We start from the raw sequence: 21,333 nt of genomic DNA, 5'->3' as shown, positions 1-21,333 counted from the left end.
ATGAGAGTTCGCATCTCTTGGACAAAGTCCACCAATTCCTTGTTGCCCTGTCGGGCGGAAAGAAAACGCGATCGTACGCGATACTCCTGATTAGACGGCGAGATCAATCGTGAGAGCTGCACTTTCAGCTCCGCCCAGGAGGGAAACGCAGCTCCGACCGAAGTGCCGCACGTCAGTGCCCATTCTCGCGCTAGACCACCGAGCTTTGAGATGGCTAGCGCCACGCGCTGAAGCTCGGTCCAGAACATGGCGGATGCGATGGCCATATCGACCTCTCTCATCCAGAGTGGGAGATTCACTCCATCCTTCCCCTCAAAGAACTCAACGCTCACCATGAGCGTCTTAGGTCGGGGAAGTCATCCGTCTCCGACGGTAGCTTCATAGACGCAAACGATCTTCTGCTGAAGGTGCTCTAGCAGCGCGTTTAACGTAGCTCGAAAACGCCTCTAGACGCGCATCGATTGCCTCGGGGCCTTAAGCCACAAGGCGTTGCACGCTCTCAGGTCCAAGCAAGAACATGAGCTTGTTAAGCACTTCCTGCATGCCCTGGGGCGAAGAGGAAAATTCCTCCATCCTCACAAAAGATCTGTCGAAACGACGCAGGTGTGGATTGACTACAAGTGCTACCAAGTGCAGCGGGGCTGCCGTAGCTTTGCGCTTGAGGAAGCGTCTTTAGGTCACGAACCTTTCGTTTTTTACAAGAACCAAGTAATAGTGCAGCGGGTAGCAATCCACTGCCTTTAAAAGTACTGAAAAGCCTCAACCAAGGCAAACAAACACTTCTATTAAAAATCAAAACTGAGTTTCATATATATTTTTATCCTAATGTTAAAAAATTAGATTTTCCAAAATATACTAAATATATATCGTAAAATCAAAAAACATCCATAACTACTGGCTACCTGGCCCCGTCCCGTATTCTGGTTTGGGTGTGTGGTCGCATTATGCACATCTTGTGTGACACGCACACACTCCTGTTATTAGCGTTCGTGAAACCCCGTTACATTCTACGAAAGTTAAAGCTGAAGCTTTCGAAGTGGGCGGCGTAAGACAGTCCCTTCTTCTGGATACCTTCCATGAAAGTTGAAATTCACGCTTTCAAAATCCAAGCTCCTTCCACCCAAGATCTTTTATTTGCTGGATCTGAGGTATAACCTCGGTACACCCTTGTTTTATAAAATTAGGAACCCATGATTTTATTAGTAGAACCTCTAGGAGCTTCGCATGCAGCTAGGAACCATATACCATTTTTAATTCAGTCGCAACTTCAAGGCATTAAATCGATCTTCATTCCTCCAAGTCGGGACTATCTTGTCTTTTTTCTCCCAATCTCCAAGTCGGGACTGTCTTTCTTCCTCCACGTCGGAAATCGCTTCCTCGTCGCACAGGCGTGTGTGTTGTGTCTGAGGAACTGTTTGTTGGTCGCGCCCACTTACAGCAAGGCGAACAGTAGGTGTGGTGACCCAAGGGTCGGGCCTGGTGATTTATTGATAACGTCACCTACTATGTGAACGCGCTAGTACGACATCCCCCGAACAAAATAAGGCCACCTTTATTGAACATCTGATCCTCTGACGGCAGAATCGGGGAATATCTCACATCGGATGAAAGAAACTGTGATACAGGTGAATTCGGCTGTGCCCTTGACTAAGCAACAGCGTCTTGCTAGTCCGCGCGCGAGAATGGGCACAAACGTAAAGTCTCTTTGCGGAAAGACATTGCATACATGGTAAAGTATGACGTGACTCATGTCGCGGACTCTCGCACCGCCGAGTCAGGTATATCAGGCTGGTGTGAAGTCCCATAAGGTCGCGAGCAAGCGAAATATATCTAGGCGTGAAGAACGTCGCAATGGTGCTACATCTTGGCGGAGACTGAAATCCTCACTGTAGGGTTTGCGAACAGATGTTGCCTGTACCAAAATCCTTTCCTCTCACTCGACCGCATTTTTGAAAGCGGTAAGTGTCGATTGATATATCCCGTGTTTCGAGGGCCAGATGGCATATCGAACTCTATGAGCGCACCAAAAGGCAATGAAACTCTGCCATACTAAGGTGGTAGAAAGATCCTCTGGTTGCCGAGCAGCTTCGAGGAGCTCGCATACTTTTTTTTCTGTAGCAGGACTTATCATCTTTGCTTTGCATCCTCCTTCACTTTCGGAAGAGAGGAACAAAAAATTGGGCTTCCACGCTGAGTTGTCCGACGGAAGCGGTTTGAATATCATGAGGGAAAGGGCCTCCTACTCAAAAGAACTGGGCTTTATCGCATCCTGTGGAAGTCGAGGTCAGTGGGACCCAATCCAAAATACACATGCATATCATGGACTGGGTCCCACTGACCTACGTTCGGATGTGTTCGTCAGATAAAAAAACGGCTCAGAAATAAAGGATAAAGCAACACAAACCCAAAAATCATACAGGAGCATAACTTTTGTAATTATTGCATTTTTGCTAAAAAGAACTCCACGAAATTAAAAACATAATTATTTTTTTGCTGACGTATTGTGATCCTTTCACGGTTGGTCAACTGCGATGTTTTCATCACTCGAGAAATTGACGTGACAATGGTAAGCATAGCCATTGTTTCGACTACAATGAGGCTCCGCCAGCTCTTTTCATCGTTGCTCGACTCGTTTGTAAGTATTTGGGCAAATCGCGATCAACGACATAAATTTCTATGTTGGATTTCAGGAGGCACAATAGGTGCGTCTGTTCTACTACTCATCCTTGAAGCGTCTCGAGGATTCTGTCGCACTCCAAAAGAAACAGCTCAGCTACTAGCTGGTATCTCTCGGACACTTTTGAAAACTATACTTCAGATCGTTGCACGGGGCTTTAAACCCAAATTTCCAAAGTGGACACTTCGCTACGAGTTGCTTCACGGACTCATGCGCTCAGCTGCAAATATGTTTGGCGATCGCATTGTAGACGTGCAACATGCTCGTGTAATTCGTCATCACAGTGGCCTGTTTGGCACTTTTTTGGGATGGTTTGCTTGCTGGCAACACGGTCTGAGACTTGAAAGCATTGAACTTAATGGACTTGAGCATCTCTGGCTTAAATCGAAGACGTCGTTGAATTCTCGACGCGATAAACGGAGACTGGTAGTGCTTTTTTATCATGGGGGAGGGTATGCAGTGCTAAGTCCAAGAATGTATATTTCATTCTGTAGTACCTTAGTAGGTGCCATCAAGCACGAGTTGGTTTCGGATGATGTGGATATTGACATTTTTCTTGCGAATTATCGAAAGTTACCAGAACATCGATTTCCTGTACCAGCTGAAGATGCTGTTAGCATGTACGAGTATCTTTTGCAGCATGAAAAGTTGGAACCATCGCAAATTATTGTCGCAGGTGATAGTGCTGGAGGAGGTCTGGTCATGTCAGTTCTCCTGCGGGTTCGCGATGGACTCTTAAGCCGAAAGAAGAAATTGCCGTTACCACTAGCAGCGATTCTGATGTGTCCTTTAGCGGATCTCACACATGGTGAAAATGAGATTGCAAGTCAAAATTGTATTCTTCCGCTCAATATGATTGCTGCTAGTGTCTTGACGTACCATCCGACACATGACGATCCGAAAACATGGGCCGACGCCTCACCTGTTCATTGTAACTTGCGAGATCTTCCACCCATTTTTCTGCAAGCTGCAACTTTTGACTCGTTGTATCAGCATTCAGTTCGACTTCATGCTAAAGCAATAGCTGATGGGGTTGTCAATTGGGAATATGATGTGCATGAAGGTGTTCCACATGTATTTATGGTCATACCAAGCTATATCTTGCCTTATGCTCACGTTGGCGTTCAAAAAATGGCCGTGTTTGCAGCTCAACACTTTGCTGCCAAACACGAAGGGTTGAGATGCAAGGAGAATGAGGTGGGGAAGACTCACAAAGTAGCTTCTGGCGTTATAGCAGCGTGACTTGCAGATAAAATACCTAGTCATTGTATATCTGGAGCAATCATATTCTAGATTCGTGATTGTACTTAAAAATGACGAGCGAAACGAAGTAGAGTATTGCTAGAAATTAACCACGTTAAGATTATGCACGAAGTATATCAGACTGCAGAATATCATTTCCCGTTAATTCTACGTGGGAACGAACCTTGATTACATCTTGGATGGGTTGCGAAAGTGTTTGCCGGCGTACTTAGCGTCTCTACCGAGAGATTCCTCAATACGCAGCAGCTGGTTGTATTTCGCCAGACGCTCAGAGCGACATGGTGCTCCCGTTTTGATTTGGCCAGTAGCAAGACCTACTGCTAAGTCGGCAATGTACGAGTCTTCTGTCTCTCCACTACGGTGCGACGTCATAACACCCCATCCATTTTTCTGGGCAAGAGCAACAGCATCCACGCTTTCAGTCACACTACCAATCTGGTTGACTTTAAGTAGCAAAGCATTGCATGCTTTTTTGTCAAGAGCCGTTGCAATGCGCTTTGGGTTGGTGCACAACAGGTCATCTCCTACCACCTGCACTTTATCGCCAATGGCAGAGGTGAAGGACGTATAATGCGTCCAGTCGTCTTGATCAAATGGGTCTTCAATGCTGATAATAGGGAATTCTTTTGCTAAATCCTTATACAGCTGACCCAATTCCTCACCAGTAAGTAGGTCATTTGATCCCTCAGTTTTGAAATTCAAGTCATAATGACCATCTTTCATTAAGAACTCGGATGACGCGACATCCATGCCGATGCCGATCTTTCCGTCATAACCAGCGCGATTAATAGCAGTCATTAAGAGCTCCACACCTTCGCGATTGCTTTGGATATTAGGGGCGAATCCACCTTCATCGCCAACATTGGTGGCATCTTGGCCATATTTCTTCTTAATAACGCTTTTAAGTTCGTGGTATACCTCACAGCCCATGATCATAGCCTCAGAGAAACTCTCAGCACCAGTAGGTAGTAACATAAACTCTTGAAATGCGAGCTTGTTACCAGCATGGGAGCCACCGTTAATAACATTAAAACTCGGCACAGGTAAGACTAAATTTTTGTTGCCTATGAGATCAGCAAAGTGTTGATAAAGCGGAACACCTTTGGCAGCAGCACCAGCCTTAGCTACAGCAAGTGATACACCCAAAATGGCGTTTGCACCCAATTTTCCTTTATTATCCGTGCCATCAATCTCACGCATGAGATTGTCGATGTCACGTTGTTTTGTTGGGTCTGCGCCAGTAAGCTTAGGAGCCAGGACGCTCTTGACATTTTGCACAGCTTTCTGCACACCCTTGCCAGCATAGCGCTTGCCACCATCACGGAGTTCCACAGCCTCATGAATACCAGTCGAAGCACCCGAGGGGACGGAAGCGCGGAAGATCTCAGCACTACCAGACAGTGTTAAATCCACTTCAACCGTTGGATTGCCGCGACTGTCGATTATCTCGCGTGCGTGAATGGACTGAATCGTGCTAGCATTTCGTACAGCAACAGCGGATGCGGAGGATGTAGCGCGGGTCACAAGAATTGACGTGCGGGTAAACATGATGACGCGTCAATGAGGAAATTGAAGCAAAATGTTGAGTAATGAGAGGCCAGCGCGGACAGGATATATTTGAAATATTAAAAGCATCATACTTTCAAAGAGATTAATTTACTGAAGAGTGGCTTCTGTATCATCGTATCTTTGTAAATTATAAAACGCTTATAATTTAAGATTGTACGATTGTCTCCTAAAATTTAATGAAAAATCTGATTAAAACAATTGGTGATCCTGTATTATATCAGCATTCGGCCTTCATAGCCATGAGCGCGTCACACATAAGCTCTATGATCAGCAGAAGAACAACATAAGTAGTCAGTTAACGATCCGAGCGTTGTTGCCTCTGAAACGTCGTTTTCAGAAACATGAAGATCTTAGCTTGATGTTCTAATCTAAGTCATTTAACGTCACCGCGGCACTTGGTTCGGTACTGAAAGGTCTTAATAGAGCAAATAGAACCTCAATCAAACACTTTTTTTATCAAAATCCCGGAGACAGGAATTGCGACTAAGTAGATACCCAGGGTTTGGTCTGCGTAAGCATTAAAATATGTCTCTCAGACCTCGAACGAAGCTCAGAGGAACTAATATTAAGGATCACGATGGATAATCATGACTAGTACCCCGAATGGCATATTGTGATGATACTCTTGTAAGAGAGGTCAGTAAGATACGCGGTCTCAACCCTCGTCGAATGCGTTATGTAGGGCTTAACTATAATACATAGGAAAGCAGACATATCTTCAGCTTGCACTTAGCTAACCTCACTTCTAATGCGCGAGGTCTCTACTCTGTGGAAACCGTCTGTACCAAGTACCAAAAGAAGCATTTTCAAGCTGGTGAACGCCATCAGATGAACTCTTTCTGGATCTTGGACCTTCAATCGCGCCATCTTTCAGGACCAATTTAGAGACAGAAGCACATTGCACTTGTCGTGCTGTCCGTTGGACAGATATGTAAGTATTTCAGGTTCAGAAAATAAAGATTTCTCCAAAGTCGATTGTCGGATTAACTACCCAGCGCTACGTACAGTCCAACATGACATTTTTTTTTACTTTTCTTCTCCAGTATGGGGTTCTTAATAAGCCCAGGGGATGTACGCAAGGAGCTTAAAGACGTTAACATACCCAAGCTATTACTGCTTGACTAGAGAATAGCTGAGCTCACCACTTTTTACATTAAAATCCTTTTTTATGACACTCGAAGAGCTCTGAAAGGTTACAGCTGGATGGCTTTTATTAGAACTTGTTCGAGACCGTTCTGTCTTTGTTAAAAAATATCATGGTGGTGACAAGAGACCTTGGGTGTTGACCCTGATCGAGCAGTGCATGATCGTCTTTCAGCTAATATCGTATAATCTGCCAATGGTGCTTACCAAGAGAATGGTGCTACGTTGTGGACAGTATTCCCGTGTGAGTTTAGTGATAGCGATTGTATTTTTCACTCAGTGCCGATTTCATGTAAAAAATAATATCATGCGGGGAAAAATGATAGCAAGCTTGACGCAGTCACCGTCTCGGCGCAGCACCGATGTCTGATGAATGACAGCATAAAAGTGTTCTGTACCGTGCTATTGACCTGGATGATAGGCATCACCAAATGCTCCCAAAAACCATTATGCTCTCACTAAATGTAGCGTTTTCCGATCGGCTACTCTGGTGATGACTATGTATGCGCCAGATTTTTTTGACGTATTATCAAACAACCACATCAATGTTGTCTGGGGGCATAGCTATCAAAAAAATCCACACATATGCACTTCTTTCTACGACATATTCATCAATAGTCGTGCAAGAAAAAGCACCAAGGAACGGATGTAGACATCCATATTAAACTCGATGCTGAAGTGTTTGCGCAATATTAGCTATCCGCTAGCATCGACAAGCGTGCCTTTGTTGCTGATGTAGTCCAGCTTTTTGGATACTTTATTTACATAATCGGTAAGCACTTGTGTGCGCACGTGTGGAGATTGTCAATAAATAAAGTATCACCGCACGCGTCGGCGCTATTGATCAACCCGTTGGTTCTGGCAGAGTGCTGGCAGTCCATTAGCATAGAGTTTATTTTGGTCCCTCAAAGACGCATCTGGTAGTTCAGCCGTCGTAGTATTTGTGAGCCGTCCGAGAATGGTAGCTCTTTTTGCCGGAACCAAGGCACCGTAACCGGTGAGGACAAGGTTTTCCGAACAAAGGCTCCGTTCAACATGACTTGCCTGTGGCAATTGTCTTGGATGGAGATTCGGGCTTTATCGCAAGTCTGGTGAGCTTGTTTAAGGTGCTGAACAACAGATTGGACATGTCCATAATAAAACATCCGCACACCAATTGTCTGACGAAACGCGTTGATGTGTTGTGAAGGGTTCTCGAAAGCACTCACGCAGAATGCTCGTGGGGTAGAGAGAAGTGCTTATATATGTTGAGCTCGCAGTCGTTAGCGCTAAAAATAAAGAACAGGTCTTACACGTTTTGACTGATGACTTGATCAATTCCAGTGTCCCAGAGATACCGCTACAAATTAGAGCAAACCCTGGTTGTAAAATGGCTGTCGAGACTGGTAGACTTGTTCATGTCAGTCCGGTTGCACTTTGGAGTAATATCAACGATTTATCTAGTAAAGATCGGGGATAGTGTGTCAAGTACGTGACATCACGTCTTAAAGTCAAAATATCAAAATTGAATGCAGAAACCAGAAGCAGACAAAAGACAGATGGATTATCGTTGAGATGTTGGACTACAAAATCTTTTCTTCTACCAACTCGTGCAATTTATGCAGGTACTAAGAACAAGTTATGCGCTTACTACGGTATAAAATTTATGGCCATAGTCATTATATAATAATATTTTTCGGGGATTGCAAACACATCTTGTCGTTAAAAGGGATATATACCACCGCGATCTCTCTCTTATTTGCTACATAAACGCAAAGCATTCTCTTGGAGGTAGTTTAGCGTTCTAGCTGTCCTCTGAAGCCAAGCTACATTCTGCCTTATCGCACAGATCCGGCTTCTTATCTCTTAGTGCGTTCCCACTTTAACTGGCCATATTGTGCAGATCTTTGACACGATCCAAGAATCGGTTGCCCGCCAGACCCTCTTCAGAAGAAGTAAATGTGCCGCCACAATGTAGTGGGGCATGTCCTTTTACACATGTTGTGTATACCACATACTTTGTATGTCTGACATTAATTGTACACTCTGTATAGCTGTATATCCCCTTTCAATTCTGTTGTATGAGAGCTGAAAGCACTTATCAGGTTAAACAGGTCAACAGCCGCTTGGCAATAATAATATATGTCACTTCACCATTCCTCCCCTCTGCGTAGGTCAACGGCCTGCCGAACGCGAGCAACGCGTGATGAGGCGTGTTAGCTGACCTAAGGCTTCCTCAGAAAGTGCTTTTATACGGACGGGCAACTCACTTTATACTGGGTAGCATCGAGTGTCATTCCAACGCCGAATACTTTGATGGATTTATCGGCAGGCGGTGGGTTTCCTCGGATCAACAAGGAGGTACATTCGTTCCTAACACACTCGCAACGGGAGTGTGTAGTGAAGCTGCGGACGTTTATCGAACGGAAATTACGCAGTCACCGACATACTTCAATTGGAACTAGAAGCAATTACTGAACACTATGCAAATTTTGCTACGTATGAGCAAAAATATTGACATTTCTGTCGTAAAACATACCAGCGCCGGTTCCATCACCTCCCCCACAAGTGGTGGTGACTCTGTCGGTACACACGGAATGTCTGGTGAAAATCAAGATAAAAACTTACACCGGTACGAGATGATAATCTTGCGCTCTGGCAGCAAGAAATGGACATTGCTATCACGTCAGCTCAAATTTGTAATGACCAAAGTCAAGTGTCCTATGCCATGACCCATTTGGATAGCCGTGCGAAGGATTGGACGATAACGTGGGAAGTCAGCCACCCTGGATACTTTGCCACGTGGCATGAGTTAAAATGACCATGGAAACGATGCTCGTCAGCCGAATGTGGCATTTCGACAGCGGTCGAAGTTTTTGTCATGCCGTCAAGACAACGGCACATTGCATAACTATGTATAGAAGCTCCGAGAGCTTCGCGTCGGTAAGACAATCGACCACAAAGGTGGTGCTCCCATCTGTTTTGTGGTTGAGCACAAACATATGATGGAAACAACGGAAGTTGTTGATCGCGGTACTAATACTCCCCTTCTGAATTTGGTTGATTCGCACGTTAATGAGTCAAGCGTATTATAACCAATGACGAAATAGCCAGCGAATATCCACGTATTGTGGATGCAACAACTGAGTGTAAAATTACAAGAACATATGTTCTTTTGGCACCGTTGCCGCCGATGGAAGAGCTGGTGCATCTCGGGGAAATCACTTACGATGACTTCCTTCAAGACCTCAAGTGCGATGACATTGCGAAGGTCGTGTTGCTACAGTCGAAGGTTGACTCAGCGGAACTACGCTCATTATCAGCTATGAATGATCCAGTTCTCAAGAAATTTCGACAGCGTCTGGAGTCACGCAGATGATCTGCAATTTTGAAGGGTCCAACTGATTTTGACCATTCCCTTGTTATGGAATACAAGAATGACGTTCTTAGTGCGAAGCCGCCCTCCGGTTGTCCACCCGAACTTGGAGTTCGAGACAAAATTGATCGTGAGTCTGGTTCAAAGCATGCATTGCTTCGACTGTGGCCACTGTCTTGTGAGCTAAGCGAGTATATCGATCTGGGTTGGTGAGGGAGAGCAAGTCCACTCATAGCACACCGACGTGCTGTATGCGTAAACCAAATGGTAAATGGCGTATTTTAGACACCTGTAATAAGTCGAATGCGCAGGCGTTCCCTGCGCAATCGCAGATCCCGCTTAAGGATGCCATCATCCACCGGTTGTACAAAGGTTAGTGTACTTGATTTGGTAGGTGGATATTACCAAATCTTGATGAAGGAGGAAGAAATCCCTTTGACGGCTGTTCGTTCACCGTTTGGTTTTTTATTGGAGTGGCTTTTGATGCCACAGGAACAATCCAATGCCCCAGCAACGCTCAATAGATTGGTCTCACATCGGTTTCGACCACTCCGACGCTTCACTCAAACCTATTTTGACAATATTTTAGTCCAATCGAAGAACGAAAATGGCGAATCTGCCGAGGAGGTGCACTTGAAGCACCTCCGTGTGGTACTAGAATGTATGCGTATGCATTCAACCCAAGCGGATCATGCAAAGTGTAATTTCGGTGCTAACAAAGTAACGGTCCTTGGTTGTTATGTTGGTGAACAGCATGTTTGTGCAGACTCTGAGAAGGTCAAAGCAATCGTGGAGTGGTCGACACCGCTAAACCAAAGGGATATGGGGAAATGGATTGGTTTGTTCAATTACCTGCATCGCTTCTCGCGTAACTACGCGAAATTGGTACGCCGCTATCAAATTTTCTGCAGAAGGACGAGTCATCCATCCGCTTTAAAGGGAAATTCACTCAAATCAGAAACAGCTTGATGGAAGCACCATTGTTTGCTTTGTCAGATGAAACGAAGCTGCATTGAAGCTTCTGAGCTTGCAATCGGTTGTGCATTATTGCAAAAGGAATCAAAAGAACACGATCGTGTCGTGATGCTTAGATCGCGACTGCTGGAGTCAGCAGAAAAGAACTACCTCGTCCACAACAAGAAGCTTTTGGTACTGAATTATTCTCTGTTGAAGGTTTGTGTTCATCTCTTAGTTAAAACTCCGTTTGTCGTCTACCTGATTCAGGCAAGCTTGCGTTATGTAATTCAGTCGCCTTACTTGTTACAGAGAATGGCTTGCTGGTTGTCTACTTCGCAGAGTGCAATCTCACCGTCGCGTACACACCAGGGATATTCTACGTGCTGGTTGTCGCTCTGTCACGTCGTCCTGATTATGATCTAGCTCGTATCAGCTATATCGAAAACAATGGATTCAATATGATACGTCGAGCGTATGTTGAGGATGAACAGTGTGATCTGATCATCAGATCACTGTCATTGAATGATATGGAATTCTATGACAGGCTTCTATGTCGCTTAAGATCAAGATTGCATTCTATTCTATGTCGCTTGAGATCAAGATCGCATCGTATGCATGGAAGAATGCTCCTCATTATGAGGTTGCACGTGACGATGAGCCACGGATTGTAGTTCTTTTCAACGATGATTTGAAGTACAAGATAGTGTACGAGGAGCATGATACACCGATAGTCGGTCACTTTGGCCGTAGGAAGACCTACTAGTCTCTTAGTGCACCATTTTAAAAATGTACAGGTGGGTGGTACAGAACGTGAGGACATGCGATGTCTGTCACCTCGTGAAGAGTGCCCGGCACACGCAAGTGCCACAATAGAGTATCACTGCTCCCTACTGACTGGTCAAAGTCAGTCGGTCTCGACTTTACTTTCGGCTTTATCGAGAATGGTGACGGCTGCTTTTATTTGCTGATAGACTCCGCAAGATGGTTCGCATCGCAACGTGTAGTAATTCAATCGATATCAAAGATCCGTTAGGATCGTTCATTGATCATTTGTTTCGCAATCACGGGTTGCCGGACGCCATCGTCTCTGATCGTGATACACGATTCACGAGTGGCTTTTGAAATAAACTGCTTCGAATTCTTGACACTCGCTTGGATATGTACGCCGGAGACCGATGGGCAAACAAAACGAGCCAACTAAGTGTGTAAAGCAGATTCTGCGCGGAAAATCTCTCAAAAAAACGGTCGCTGTTACCATTGGCTGAGTTTGCTATGAACAGTTCAGCCCTATCATCCACACGAATTTCGCCACTCTCTATGAATAATTCGAGACACCCGCAAATACCGCTTTATGCGATGAGTGGTGTCTTTTCTGTAAGTGGGGGGACTCGGGTAATTCGTTGCCTACCAAATAAATACAATCGAGGATACAAACGTAAAGCGCAAGTACAAAGACGCCCTGAACTCATTGATCATGATTCGTGCGAATGTGATCACACGGACGCGAGACGGAATGGCGAACGCGCAAGATTTGCAAATGGAATGAGCAGATAGACAAGATCGTCAAGGCAAAGTGTCTTTGATTGTTGGGGGGTTATGTACTACTTAGCACTAAGAATCTTTCAGATGATGCGGTTCAATCTTAGGAAGCTCGAAGCTATTACCGCGTTTCATCGGTCCATTCTGAGAATTATTATGCTAAGGCAATACTTACACTAGAGACCTGTCAGCTGACCAAGGACACAACCAACGTTCAACGCAGGGCTCCTCGAACCCTCTTGTCGCAACGACGCGAGTACTAACCAAGATATAGTGCACTCTTATTTGAAGGTGGCCGTATAGCCACGGCTTCGGCACGAGAATCGAAGGTTGAAAACCTTGGCGTCGTCGCCTCAGCACCATCCACAGAATCTCGAGGATCATCGTGAACGCCAACAGGAAGCAGATGGATGCTGATTGCGTTGCGGGGTACTGCGGTAAGTATATCCGATCAAACCCCGACGAAGATTTCGGAGAAGTCACAGTAAAAGCAGAGGGGACGCCCTCTTCGGGAACCTCTCCCTCTTCTTGATCGCCACGGATATCCATACTATATGTCGAGAACGTGCTGGTGGAGCGGAACGTCCGCGGTAGAGATGAGCCCTTGGTAAAATGGCTTGAAAAAGCGAGCGAGAATACGTGCGAGTCTCGAAGTTGTCTTCTCCGCGACCATCACGGTATCGTTCGCGCGTTTGATGCGGGTCGAAAGACTGACTCCGCGTAGGGAAGCTATCTCTTAATCTTTTTCATCCGTCCCTTTCGTCTTGAAGTCGACTGATGACCGCGCGTACTTCACGAACATCCTCGATTTTAGAGTGGACCCGATTTTGCGCTGTCGAATGCGCAAATCGAAAGCGCATATTGCGTACTTTCAATAAGTCAGCATCGGTGCTTGCGCTTTGAGAATGGTGGATGTCCACGAATTTGGTCGCATGAATCCATGCCTAGATTCGAGTGTCGCTTGTCTGGATGGGATCAAAGGGGATTGCAGGACGTATGCTCCATACGTCCTGATCGGTCATATGGCGAGTAAATACGCGATTCAAGCAATCAGTTGAGCACCCATTCGACAAAAGATTTTGCCTAACTCTAAGGTAGCGCCACCACCACGTCAGTCGTGAAAGTAATCATTACGATCAAGTTCACGATTGAGCAAACGCGCTGGATAACGCGAGATTGGAACATTATTCGAGCTCGATGGTGGCGAAGATACCATGTGGGGCAATTTTATGGGTTGTCACTCGAAGGAGAGTCAATCAGAGCGTGGCGAAGAGCAGAAGAAGAATTTAAAGAAGACTTGAAAAATTTTGTTAATTGAGTGAGGAGTGGTGTGACTGCTTAGGTCCCATAACACGCTTTATGTGTCTAGCATTAACTGTACACCCTGTATAGTTGAATATTCAGTTTTGTGGTATCAGAACTGGAGTCACTTATCAGGTCAGAGAGGTTAAAAGCCTACCTGCTATTAGAATAAACGTCACTTCACCTTGCCTCGTCTTTACATACATAATATTCTCTATTTTTGGTGGGAAGAAATGGAGTTTTTGCACCCCTGTTAATAAGCACAATGATGTGTGGTGCACTATGTAGCCATGCACCTTAGTGTGTAAATGTCACACTCAATATCACATGTTACACGTACCTGTATGAAGGGGTGGGTCACACAAGATGGTGTGGCCACACAACGGTGTGAATACGAATTAACAAGAAGTCACTACGAGGCTACACTGCCATTAGTCATGGATTTGAATTAGGTTTTACTATTTAATTAGAAAAGCTTATAGAATTGAATATAGGCTTGGTCGCAAATAAAACAAACGAAATACAGTTTACATTTTGAGCGAAAGAGTGTTTTGCTTTAAGTTAAGGTTGTGGGTACTCTTGAGCTAGCAGATTGCGATCTGCTATACTCATACTGGTTCTAGTATAGCACGTAAGGTCGGTGACCTTAGCTTAGCTTCCTCTAAGCAAAGAGCTACGGAAGCCCCGCTGCAGTATTAGTGCGGTTGTATCATAACCAGAGTTTTATAAGGAATAGCAACCTAGGCCACCTGCATGAATCAGTTATTGTGTCGTTTTGATGGACTCGTTTTCGGTTGTAGACAAATCCGTACCTCAAAGTAATTATCTGAGTCTATATTATACCTGACACTATATACCAATTATTTTCAAGCCAAAGCCGTGTGCGGTTGCTCATCGGGAGTATAAAAGGTTGATTCTTTAAGCTTCCTTAAGCAAGTGCTGTGTAGTAAAACGGATTATTTTTGTTGTTTGTAGTGTTTGTAGATAGTTGATAGTGTTCTGCAATAGTCCCTTTCATATCAGGCGTCGATGTTGTCGGCTGCGACCTGGCCAATTCTGCAGAGCTCACAACAGCTGTAGACAAAAGCTAAATGTCGATGATGTAATAATATTTTCAGAAATTGTGATATCAGTAGATAAAGAGCTGTGAAGTTTGTTGTAAATCTTACAAGATTCAGTAGGGTGCACAAATCTATGAAGTATGCTTTTTTACTTGACAAGTTCTACAAGCTAGAAATTTCTATTACAACAGAATGGTCACCGTTGTAAAGGGATCCAGAGCAGATAGATACGCGTAGACTAGAATTTGTATTTAGTTGCATGAATTTCCGTCCAAACCGATTTTTTAGTATTTGCAAGAAAATCGACGTTTAACAGGCCTTTTTTATTCCACGGGAGGGCCGAATAAGCTGATTGATAACACTTGCTAAAAATAGTGGTATATTCAAAGATAAATGCATTCAGTCAATTTGAGCTGCGATGTAGAATCTATCTACCACAATTTGGGCAGACTACAATTAACAAAGTATTTACTTAATCAAGGGGTACGTACATATTGCATAAAGGTTTTCGCGGGACTAGAATGAAGCTCACGGGCCAACATTTTAAAAATCCTGATGGAATACAGCGATTAGTACATGCTGGATGAGAGTGATGGGGCAGCTTAAGGGATAAATCCATGGAGCGCATGGGCTACTGACTACATGCTAATCATAATTTACGTCCCAGTAAGTGCGAGAAGCAGTACAGCTATCTCCAAGAATCTTGGTGATCATTTCTTTGTATTAATGAAGAAAATTACGATATGGTAAGTGCAAGACCATACCCCGGATACGAAGTGCATCATGAAATTGACTTGGTTCTCGTTACCAAAACTTGCGACACACGGTAATGGCCCTGTCAAGAATATTTTTTGATGTCATTGAAGCTTTCCTTTGCCCGAGGCATATAGCGGTTTTGAAGAAAAAGTAAACTTCAACAATTGTCTTTGACTATCTGTGTCAGAAATTCTAACGACAAGTACTTACTAAATTATGTATGCCAAACGCAGCCACGATTACGGCGCAAAAGCGTTCCTGGGGAGAATGAGCTGCAGAGCAGCTTAATTGACTACAATTTGTCTTATAACCTCGACTTAGTTGATGGTCGTTATCAACTAATGATACCAGAATGTAATTCCTCACATACGCTAAGTAGCATGCTCCGAAAGTGGCTGGCAACGCAGTCGTTTAGTCCTCATCGTGGTTATGCACAAACTTAATGTGACGATGTTCTCGGTTGCAGATGTACAGAGCGCGGTGAGGCGGATAGATTTGGTACTGACGATCGGTGTTTAAATGTATGACTTCGATAAGCTATTTGCCAAAGCCGATAGGTGTGTCGCTGGCGCCAACAAAATCTCCTTTCTAGGTTGATTTTTTTGTAGCATGCCTTGCGGATAGATCTCGTGAGGATGATAGCAACTGTAAACTGGCCAGTATCTCTGTCCCAAAAGGTGACCCAGTTTAGCCTACTTGTACACAGTGTAAGCTATACCAGCGTGGCACGATCCCTCGTTATCAACTAAAATACGATTTAATGGTGTCTGGATGCAGCGAAAGATGACCTTCAAGGATGTGAAATAGATCCTCATGTGTGTCCCAATTCTACCCCTTAATTTTGATCGGTCGTTCTTCGTCGTCTGTGATGATCTATTCTTCGCAATAGATCCAGGCAGATGCCGATGGACGTGAACATAGAGTTGCATATAAGCCTCGCCAGCAAATTGCTGGTGATTCGAATAGTCATGTTCATGACGAATAGCTCCTCGCAATGAAGTATGTCTATAGGTCCACTTGTTTGGCTTTAAAATGCTAGTGATCTCAGCAGACCATGTGTCATTGCACACAGCGATTTTGTTTATACATCTCTCAATGAAAATGGCAAGTTGGTCATTCTTCATAGGTAATGAATATACCAAGGCTGCTTTCAGTGGGAACGAATGTGCTTTTCCATTCTTCCAACTAAACATCGTCGCATATACGTCGCTAATTGATACGGCGCCACGTATAATGTACCACCCGGACGCACCATGTGTTGTACAGCTGAACGCTATGGGAACAAGGGTTTTTAGGAATTCGGATGTCACTATATTAAAGCGCGCGGTTGGACGTCTGCATCGCTATTGTTCATATTAAAGCTTGCCGTATTACAGTGCTGACCCACATAATGCTCAGCGTGTAGTGGTGACGTACGATGGGCACCTCAAGTGTGGAATACTGTACGATAAACACGATACCCCGGAAAATGTATACTAATCAGTGAGCGCTATCTATGTATTGGTGGCCTAATATTTTATTTGGGTAGGCAATCACATATTTGCGCACGTGTAATTTGTGTTGATCAGTCAAACCCTCACCGCCTGCGTCGGTACCTTTGGTCAGCCTGCCAGATTCACCATATAGCTCGCAGTCCATACATGGGGATTTCTGTTCGTTTCTCGAAAAGACGCGTCCTGTGAAAGTAATATTTCGGTATTTGTAGACCGTTTGAGCAAGATGGCTCATTTTGCTGCTGCCACCAATAATGTGACCGGTGAAAATACAGCCAACCTGTTTCTCGACGAAGTACCTCGACAACATGGCCTGTCGCTTTACTGCAAGATATCCACAAAGAGTCTCGGCAGCAAATTCGATATGCCATCAGCTGACCATTTGCAAACATTTCTTAAATGAGAAGCGTAAAAGCGTTTTGAGCAATACGTCAATTGGGGCGTTGTTGCCCGTAGGCTGTCATTTTTCAACTATTTTCCTCGCACAAACACTACAAGCGTCGCCCCCACTTGATCTGTGGCCGCTATTTGCACCACAAGAAGCTTGTCTAATCGTAATATTGCATGGCTTGATTCTTACCGCATATTCTCGTATATCGACTAAAATCTTCTGCCAAAGCATTAAACCCCTTAGACTCTCTCTTATGTTAGTCCTTAACACCTGCATTGGATATTGACCTTGACTTCCGCTCACAACGGAAATCAATATGCACTGGATTTGCCCTACGAAGTGTCTCTGCCATGACAGAATTTCCTTTCCATTGAATGGCATCAATCATAGCTTTACTGATGCGCCCTCATCACCCTCATATCTCTTGTCGTTACTCCTGAGTAGAAGAATGAAGAAAAGAGATGTTCTCGATACAACTTGATTTGCATGTCGTCAAGTTCATTTAAGAGCAAAACTTCTATTCGTCAGCAAGAGATTGAAAGCCTCAAATGAGTTCGAGTGACTGAATTCGATAACACCAAGTCCTCAAACTCTAAGAATAATTGAAAGATGTTAAGAAAACTGAGCAAATCGGAATATCTTTCTGCTTATCTTTGTCAGGCCACATCTTTGCCTGGTTAATCCTTTGTTTTCGAGGATGCATCACCGTACATTTTTCGAAGTTCTTCCAAACGCTTCTCAGCCATACGGATTTCTTCAGAGGATGGCGAGCTGCTACGGTGTGGCTCGTCGCCTTTTGACATTCCTGGCTGCACCACCACCACCTCCTCTCGTTTCACTGGACTACGTGATCGTTTTCTCGTGGTCCAGCGATCCAGCTTAAGTGATAGTGAGCCCTTGTAGCTAGCAGGTCGCGAGGCATAGTCACGTCCGACAGCCTCAGCTTTGCGCCGTTCTCGCTCACGGACTTGTTGTAGTAAGTTTTCAGTGATGTCACTGTCTCTAAGAAAGTGAGCAAACAAAACAGCATTCTGAGTTAGTAATTCCATCATGATACAATGAGCCAGCAAAACAAATACCCAGATTTGTTCTTCGCGTAACTACGACTGCGGCTTCGGCTGCGGTCACGTCTGCTTTGATCACGCGAAGCCGACCGCGACCGGCTTCGAGATTGATAGCGAACGCGCGATCGCGAGCGGTCTCGGTTACTGCCATAATGCCGGTCTTTCTCTCGTCTTTTGCGATCTCGGCGATGGTCTCGATCGCGGCCTCTGTCACGCCCTCGTGAGCGCGAAGACGATCTTCTGGCAGAACCGGAACGAGCGGGCGAGCGTTCACGGTGTTGTTTACCCGAGGTGAATTCAATATCTCCAAGACTCACTTTCTCTGTATTTCCATATGCTGGAAACGAAACCTGGTAGCATAACCAATCAGCTTGTACGTGAAAAAGAATTTTCAAACAAACGCACTGTGTATCGCAAAACTTACCCAAAATTGGTTGCCTTCCTCTACTGATTCAATGACCGCGTCGTACATCTACAGAACAGTGTTCACATTCAAATATATCAACATCTTAGCACAACCACGCTTGATGAACTTCGCATCTTACCGCAGGCTCATTCTCTTCATCTGCATACATTGATCGGACTTTTGTGCCTGGTTTGAGATGGCTGATGATAGCCAAATTCTCTTTTGCACGTTTCTTTTTACGAGATAACAGTAGAAGCTAGAAAAGAGTACAAAATAGTAGCCAAATACCCGATTAGAATAATTTGTTTTAGAACAGTCTCCCTTTTGGCAAATAAATAATGGTGAACAGAACCCCCCACCGAACAAGGCACGTCTTAAGCTAAACCCTCCGCCGAGTTCCGGTCCTTCACAATATCGCAAGCAGCGTACCTTCACTTTAATACCATCCTCAATCTTCTTTGGAATTCGTGGTAAAATCGTGCCAAAATAATTATTTTCTTCCAGTAGACGAATCAACCACTCTCCTATCGTTCTGAAGATCAAAAAAATGAAAAAACATTGCAATTGCAATTGTATTAGCACAGACAACAGTCGACTGCATGCTGCAATCACGCCAAGATAGCCACAATAGCAGCAGCAGTCATTCTTACCAACCCATGTCACATAGTCCTTTGAACTCACGTCTTTATGCTCGGATTTGCTGACGCGTTAAATTCCTCAGAATCTTCCAAATAAGGCTCAAACCATGTCCACAGCTCATCAGGATCGCATGTAAAGCGAAGATATAAAAATCCAACCACGCGAATGTACGGTGAATCCTGCCAATATACGTGTTAGTCAAAAATAAAGTCTTGATACAAATGTTTCGCTCACCTTGTGTCGTAAAAGCCCTTGCATTTGCTTTCGCGTGAGACGCATAAGACAAAACTTGTGCAGCAAACAAAAACAACTTGACGGAATGCGTGCCGTACCAGGCGACCAGGGTTCTAATCAGAAGCAAAATGAGATAATTATCCAGTCAGGAATTAACAACTTAGCTTGTTCTTACCAGCATGGTCAACTCGATAGTAAATTTCATCCACAACCTCGTGATATGTTTTAAATTTGTAAAGTTCATGAAAATATGCGGATTGAAGTATATTTTGGTGAAGTAGCGTATTCAAGTTATACGTTGTGTCATTGCCGTGACTATATGTGAGCGAATACAAGAACGAGATGTAATTGCTTGGCGTTTTCGATCCATATTCAAGACCAGTACGTACATTGATAGTTCATCTTGTTTGACGTGACGTTCTGTCTGTTCAGGCGGTTCATCAGGTTCGTTTTGAACGCGGAGAGACTTCTGGAGCGCGTGTCTTGTAAGCGCGGAGCGGGACATTGAACATTGTGTGGTGGTGTGGGCTACATCAATTGTCGTAGATTTCCAAAATAGTAATTCTAGCTTACTAGAAATGTTATTATTGTATAATCTGGTGCAAACTTAGAAATCGTATGCTAACATAGGATACGGGGTACATTTGCACGGCTCGAAGATTCTTGTAATTTTATTTCGAAGTTCGCGTCATTACGAATTTTAAAGGTCAACGCCATACTTGTCACAGTTAGGTTATCCGTCTTTGCAAAATTACTCTTTGGAATGAAGTAGAAGCACTGTCGGCTCAAGCCATTCTGGTGGTACAAGATGTACAGCACTACTGCACGCACGCACAAAATGTGCCAAAGCGTATAGACTTTCGAACCTTTATCCATTCAGTCGATATGTAGCAACAGATATTTACTGCTTTAAAATACCTGCATGGTATTTTCTGTAAACTGATTGAGCAAAATCTTCTCGCTACTGCTACATACAGTGTCACCGGTAAATGCACAGCCCACCCGCTCCACATTTTGGGCTTTTGCCGGTACTGCAGCGGGCTGCCGTAGCTTTGCGCTTTGAGGAAGCGTAAGTTAGGTCACCTCTCGTTCTATACTCAGAACAAGTATGAGATTAGCGGATCGAAATCCGCTTACTCCAAAACTGACTTTATTTATTTTTCTCCGCGGCAAAACCGCCCAATTTTAAATGCATAGATTTTCGTGAATATGTATAATAAAACCTAAATACATGTATAACTACTGGCTATCCAGCCCCGTACCGTATTCTTGTTTGGGTGTGGTCACACCATGCTTATCTGGTGTGATACACATCTGTAACCAGGGTATGCGTACCCCGTTACACTCTCCCCCATTAAGACTGAGAACATTTACAGCTCCAATCGATTATTGCTTCAAAGAGGCTTGCGTGTCCGCTAGACACTGCGTTGGAACAAAACGACTTCCGTGCTCGATGAGCCCTGTGTCAACGACACTGAAGTCCC

General features: G+C 44.4%; 3 protein-coding genes across 3 annotated transcripts; 1 reads left to right on the top strand and 2 right to left on the bottom strand.

The window, feature by feature from the left end:
- Nucleotides 1-2,593: 2,593 nt before the first annotated feature.
- PHALS_14433 (hypothetical protein L915_07188) lies at nucleotides 2,594-3,919 on the top strand (the record flags this gene model as incomplete). The annotated part of the gene is made up of 1 exon (XM_024730249.1): nucleotides 2,594-3,919. One exon carries the CDS (start codon nucleotides 2,594-2,596, stop codon nucleotides 3,917-3,919), a length of 1,326 nt encoding a protein of 441 aa, XP_024580544.1.
- Nucleotides 3,920-4,108: 189 nt separating this feature from the next.
- On the bottom strand, nucleotides 4,109-5,488 carry PHALS_14432 (enolase; the record flags this gene model as incomplete). The annotated part of the gene is made up of 1 exon (XM_024730246.1): nucleotides 4,109-5,488. The coding sequence occupies one exon, from the start codon at nucleotides 5,486-5,488 to the stop codon at nucleotides 4,109-4,111; it is 1,380 nt and encodes a 459-aa protein (XP_024580543.1).
- A 12,695-nt stretch (nucleotides 5,489-18,183) lies between these two features.
- PHALS_14431 (Putative RNA binding protein) lies at nucleotides 18,184-20,354 on the bottom strand (the record flags this gene model as incomplete). The annotated part of the gene is made up of 9 exons (XM_024730245.1): nucleotides 18,184-18,508; nucleotides 18,586-18,920; nucleotides 18,995-19,042; nucleotides 19,116-19,232; nucleotides 19,406-19,508; nucleotides 19,658-19,794; nucleotides 19,850-19,962; nucleotides 20,025-20,164; nucleotides 20,239-20,354. 9 exons carry the CDS (start codon nucleotides 20,352-20,354, stop codon nucleotides 18,184-18,186), a joined length of 1,434 nt encoding a protein of 477 aa, XP_024580542.1.
- Between the last annotated feature and the right edge of the window lie 979 nt (nucleotides 20,355-21,333).

This window comes from Plasmopara halstedii (genome assembly GCF_900000015.1).
Source record: "Plasmopara halstedii genome assembly, contig: Scaffold_816, whole genome shotgun sequence".
Classification (NCBI taxonomy): Eukaryota; Oomycota; class Peronosporomycetes; order Peronosporales; family Peronosporaceae; genus Plasmopara; species Plasmopara halstedii.
Note: the sequence above shows the minus strand (reverse complement) of the source record. Positions and strands in the feature narration are given on the sequence as shown.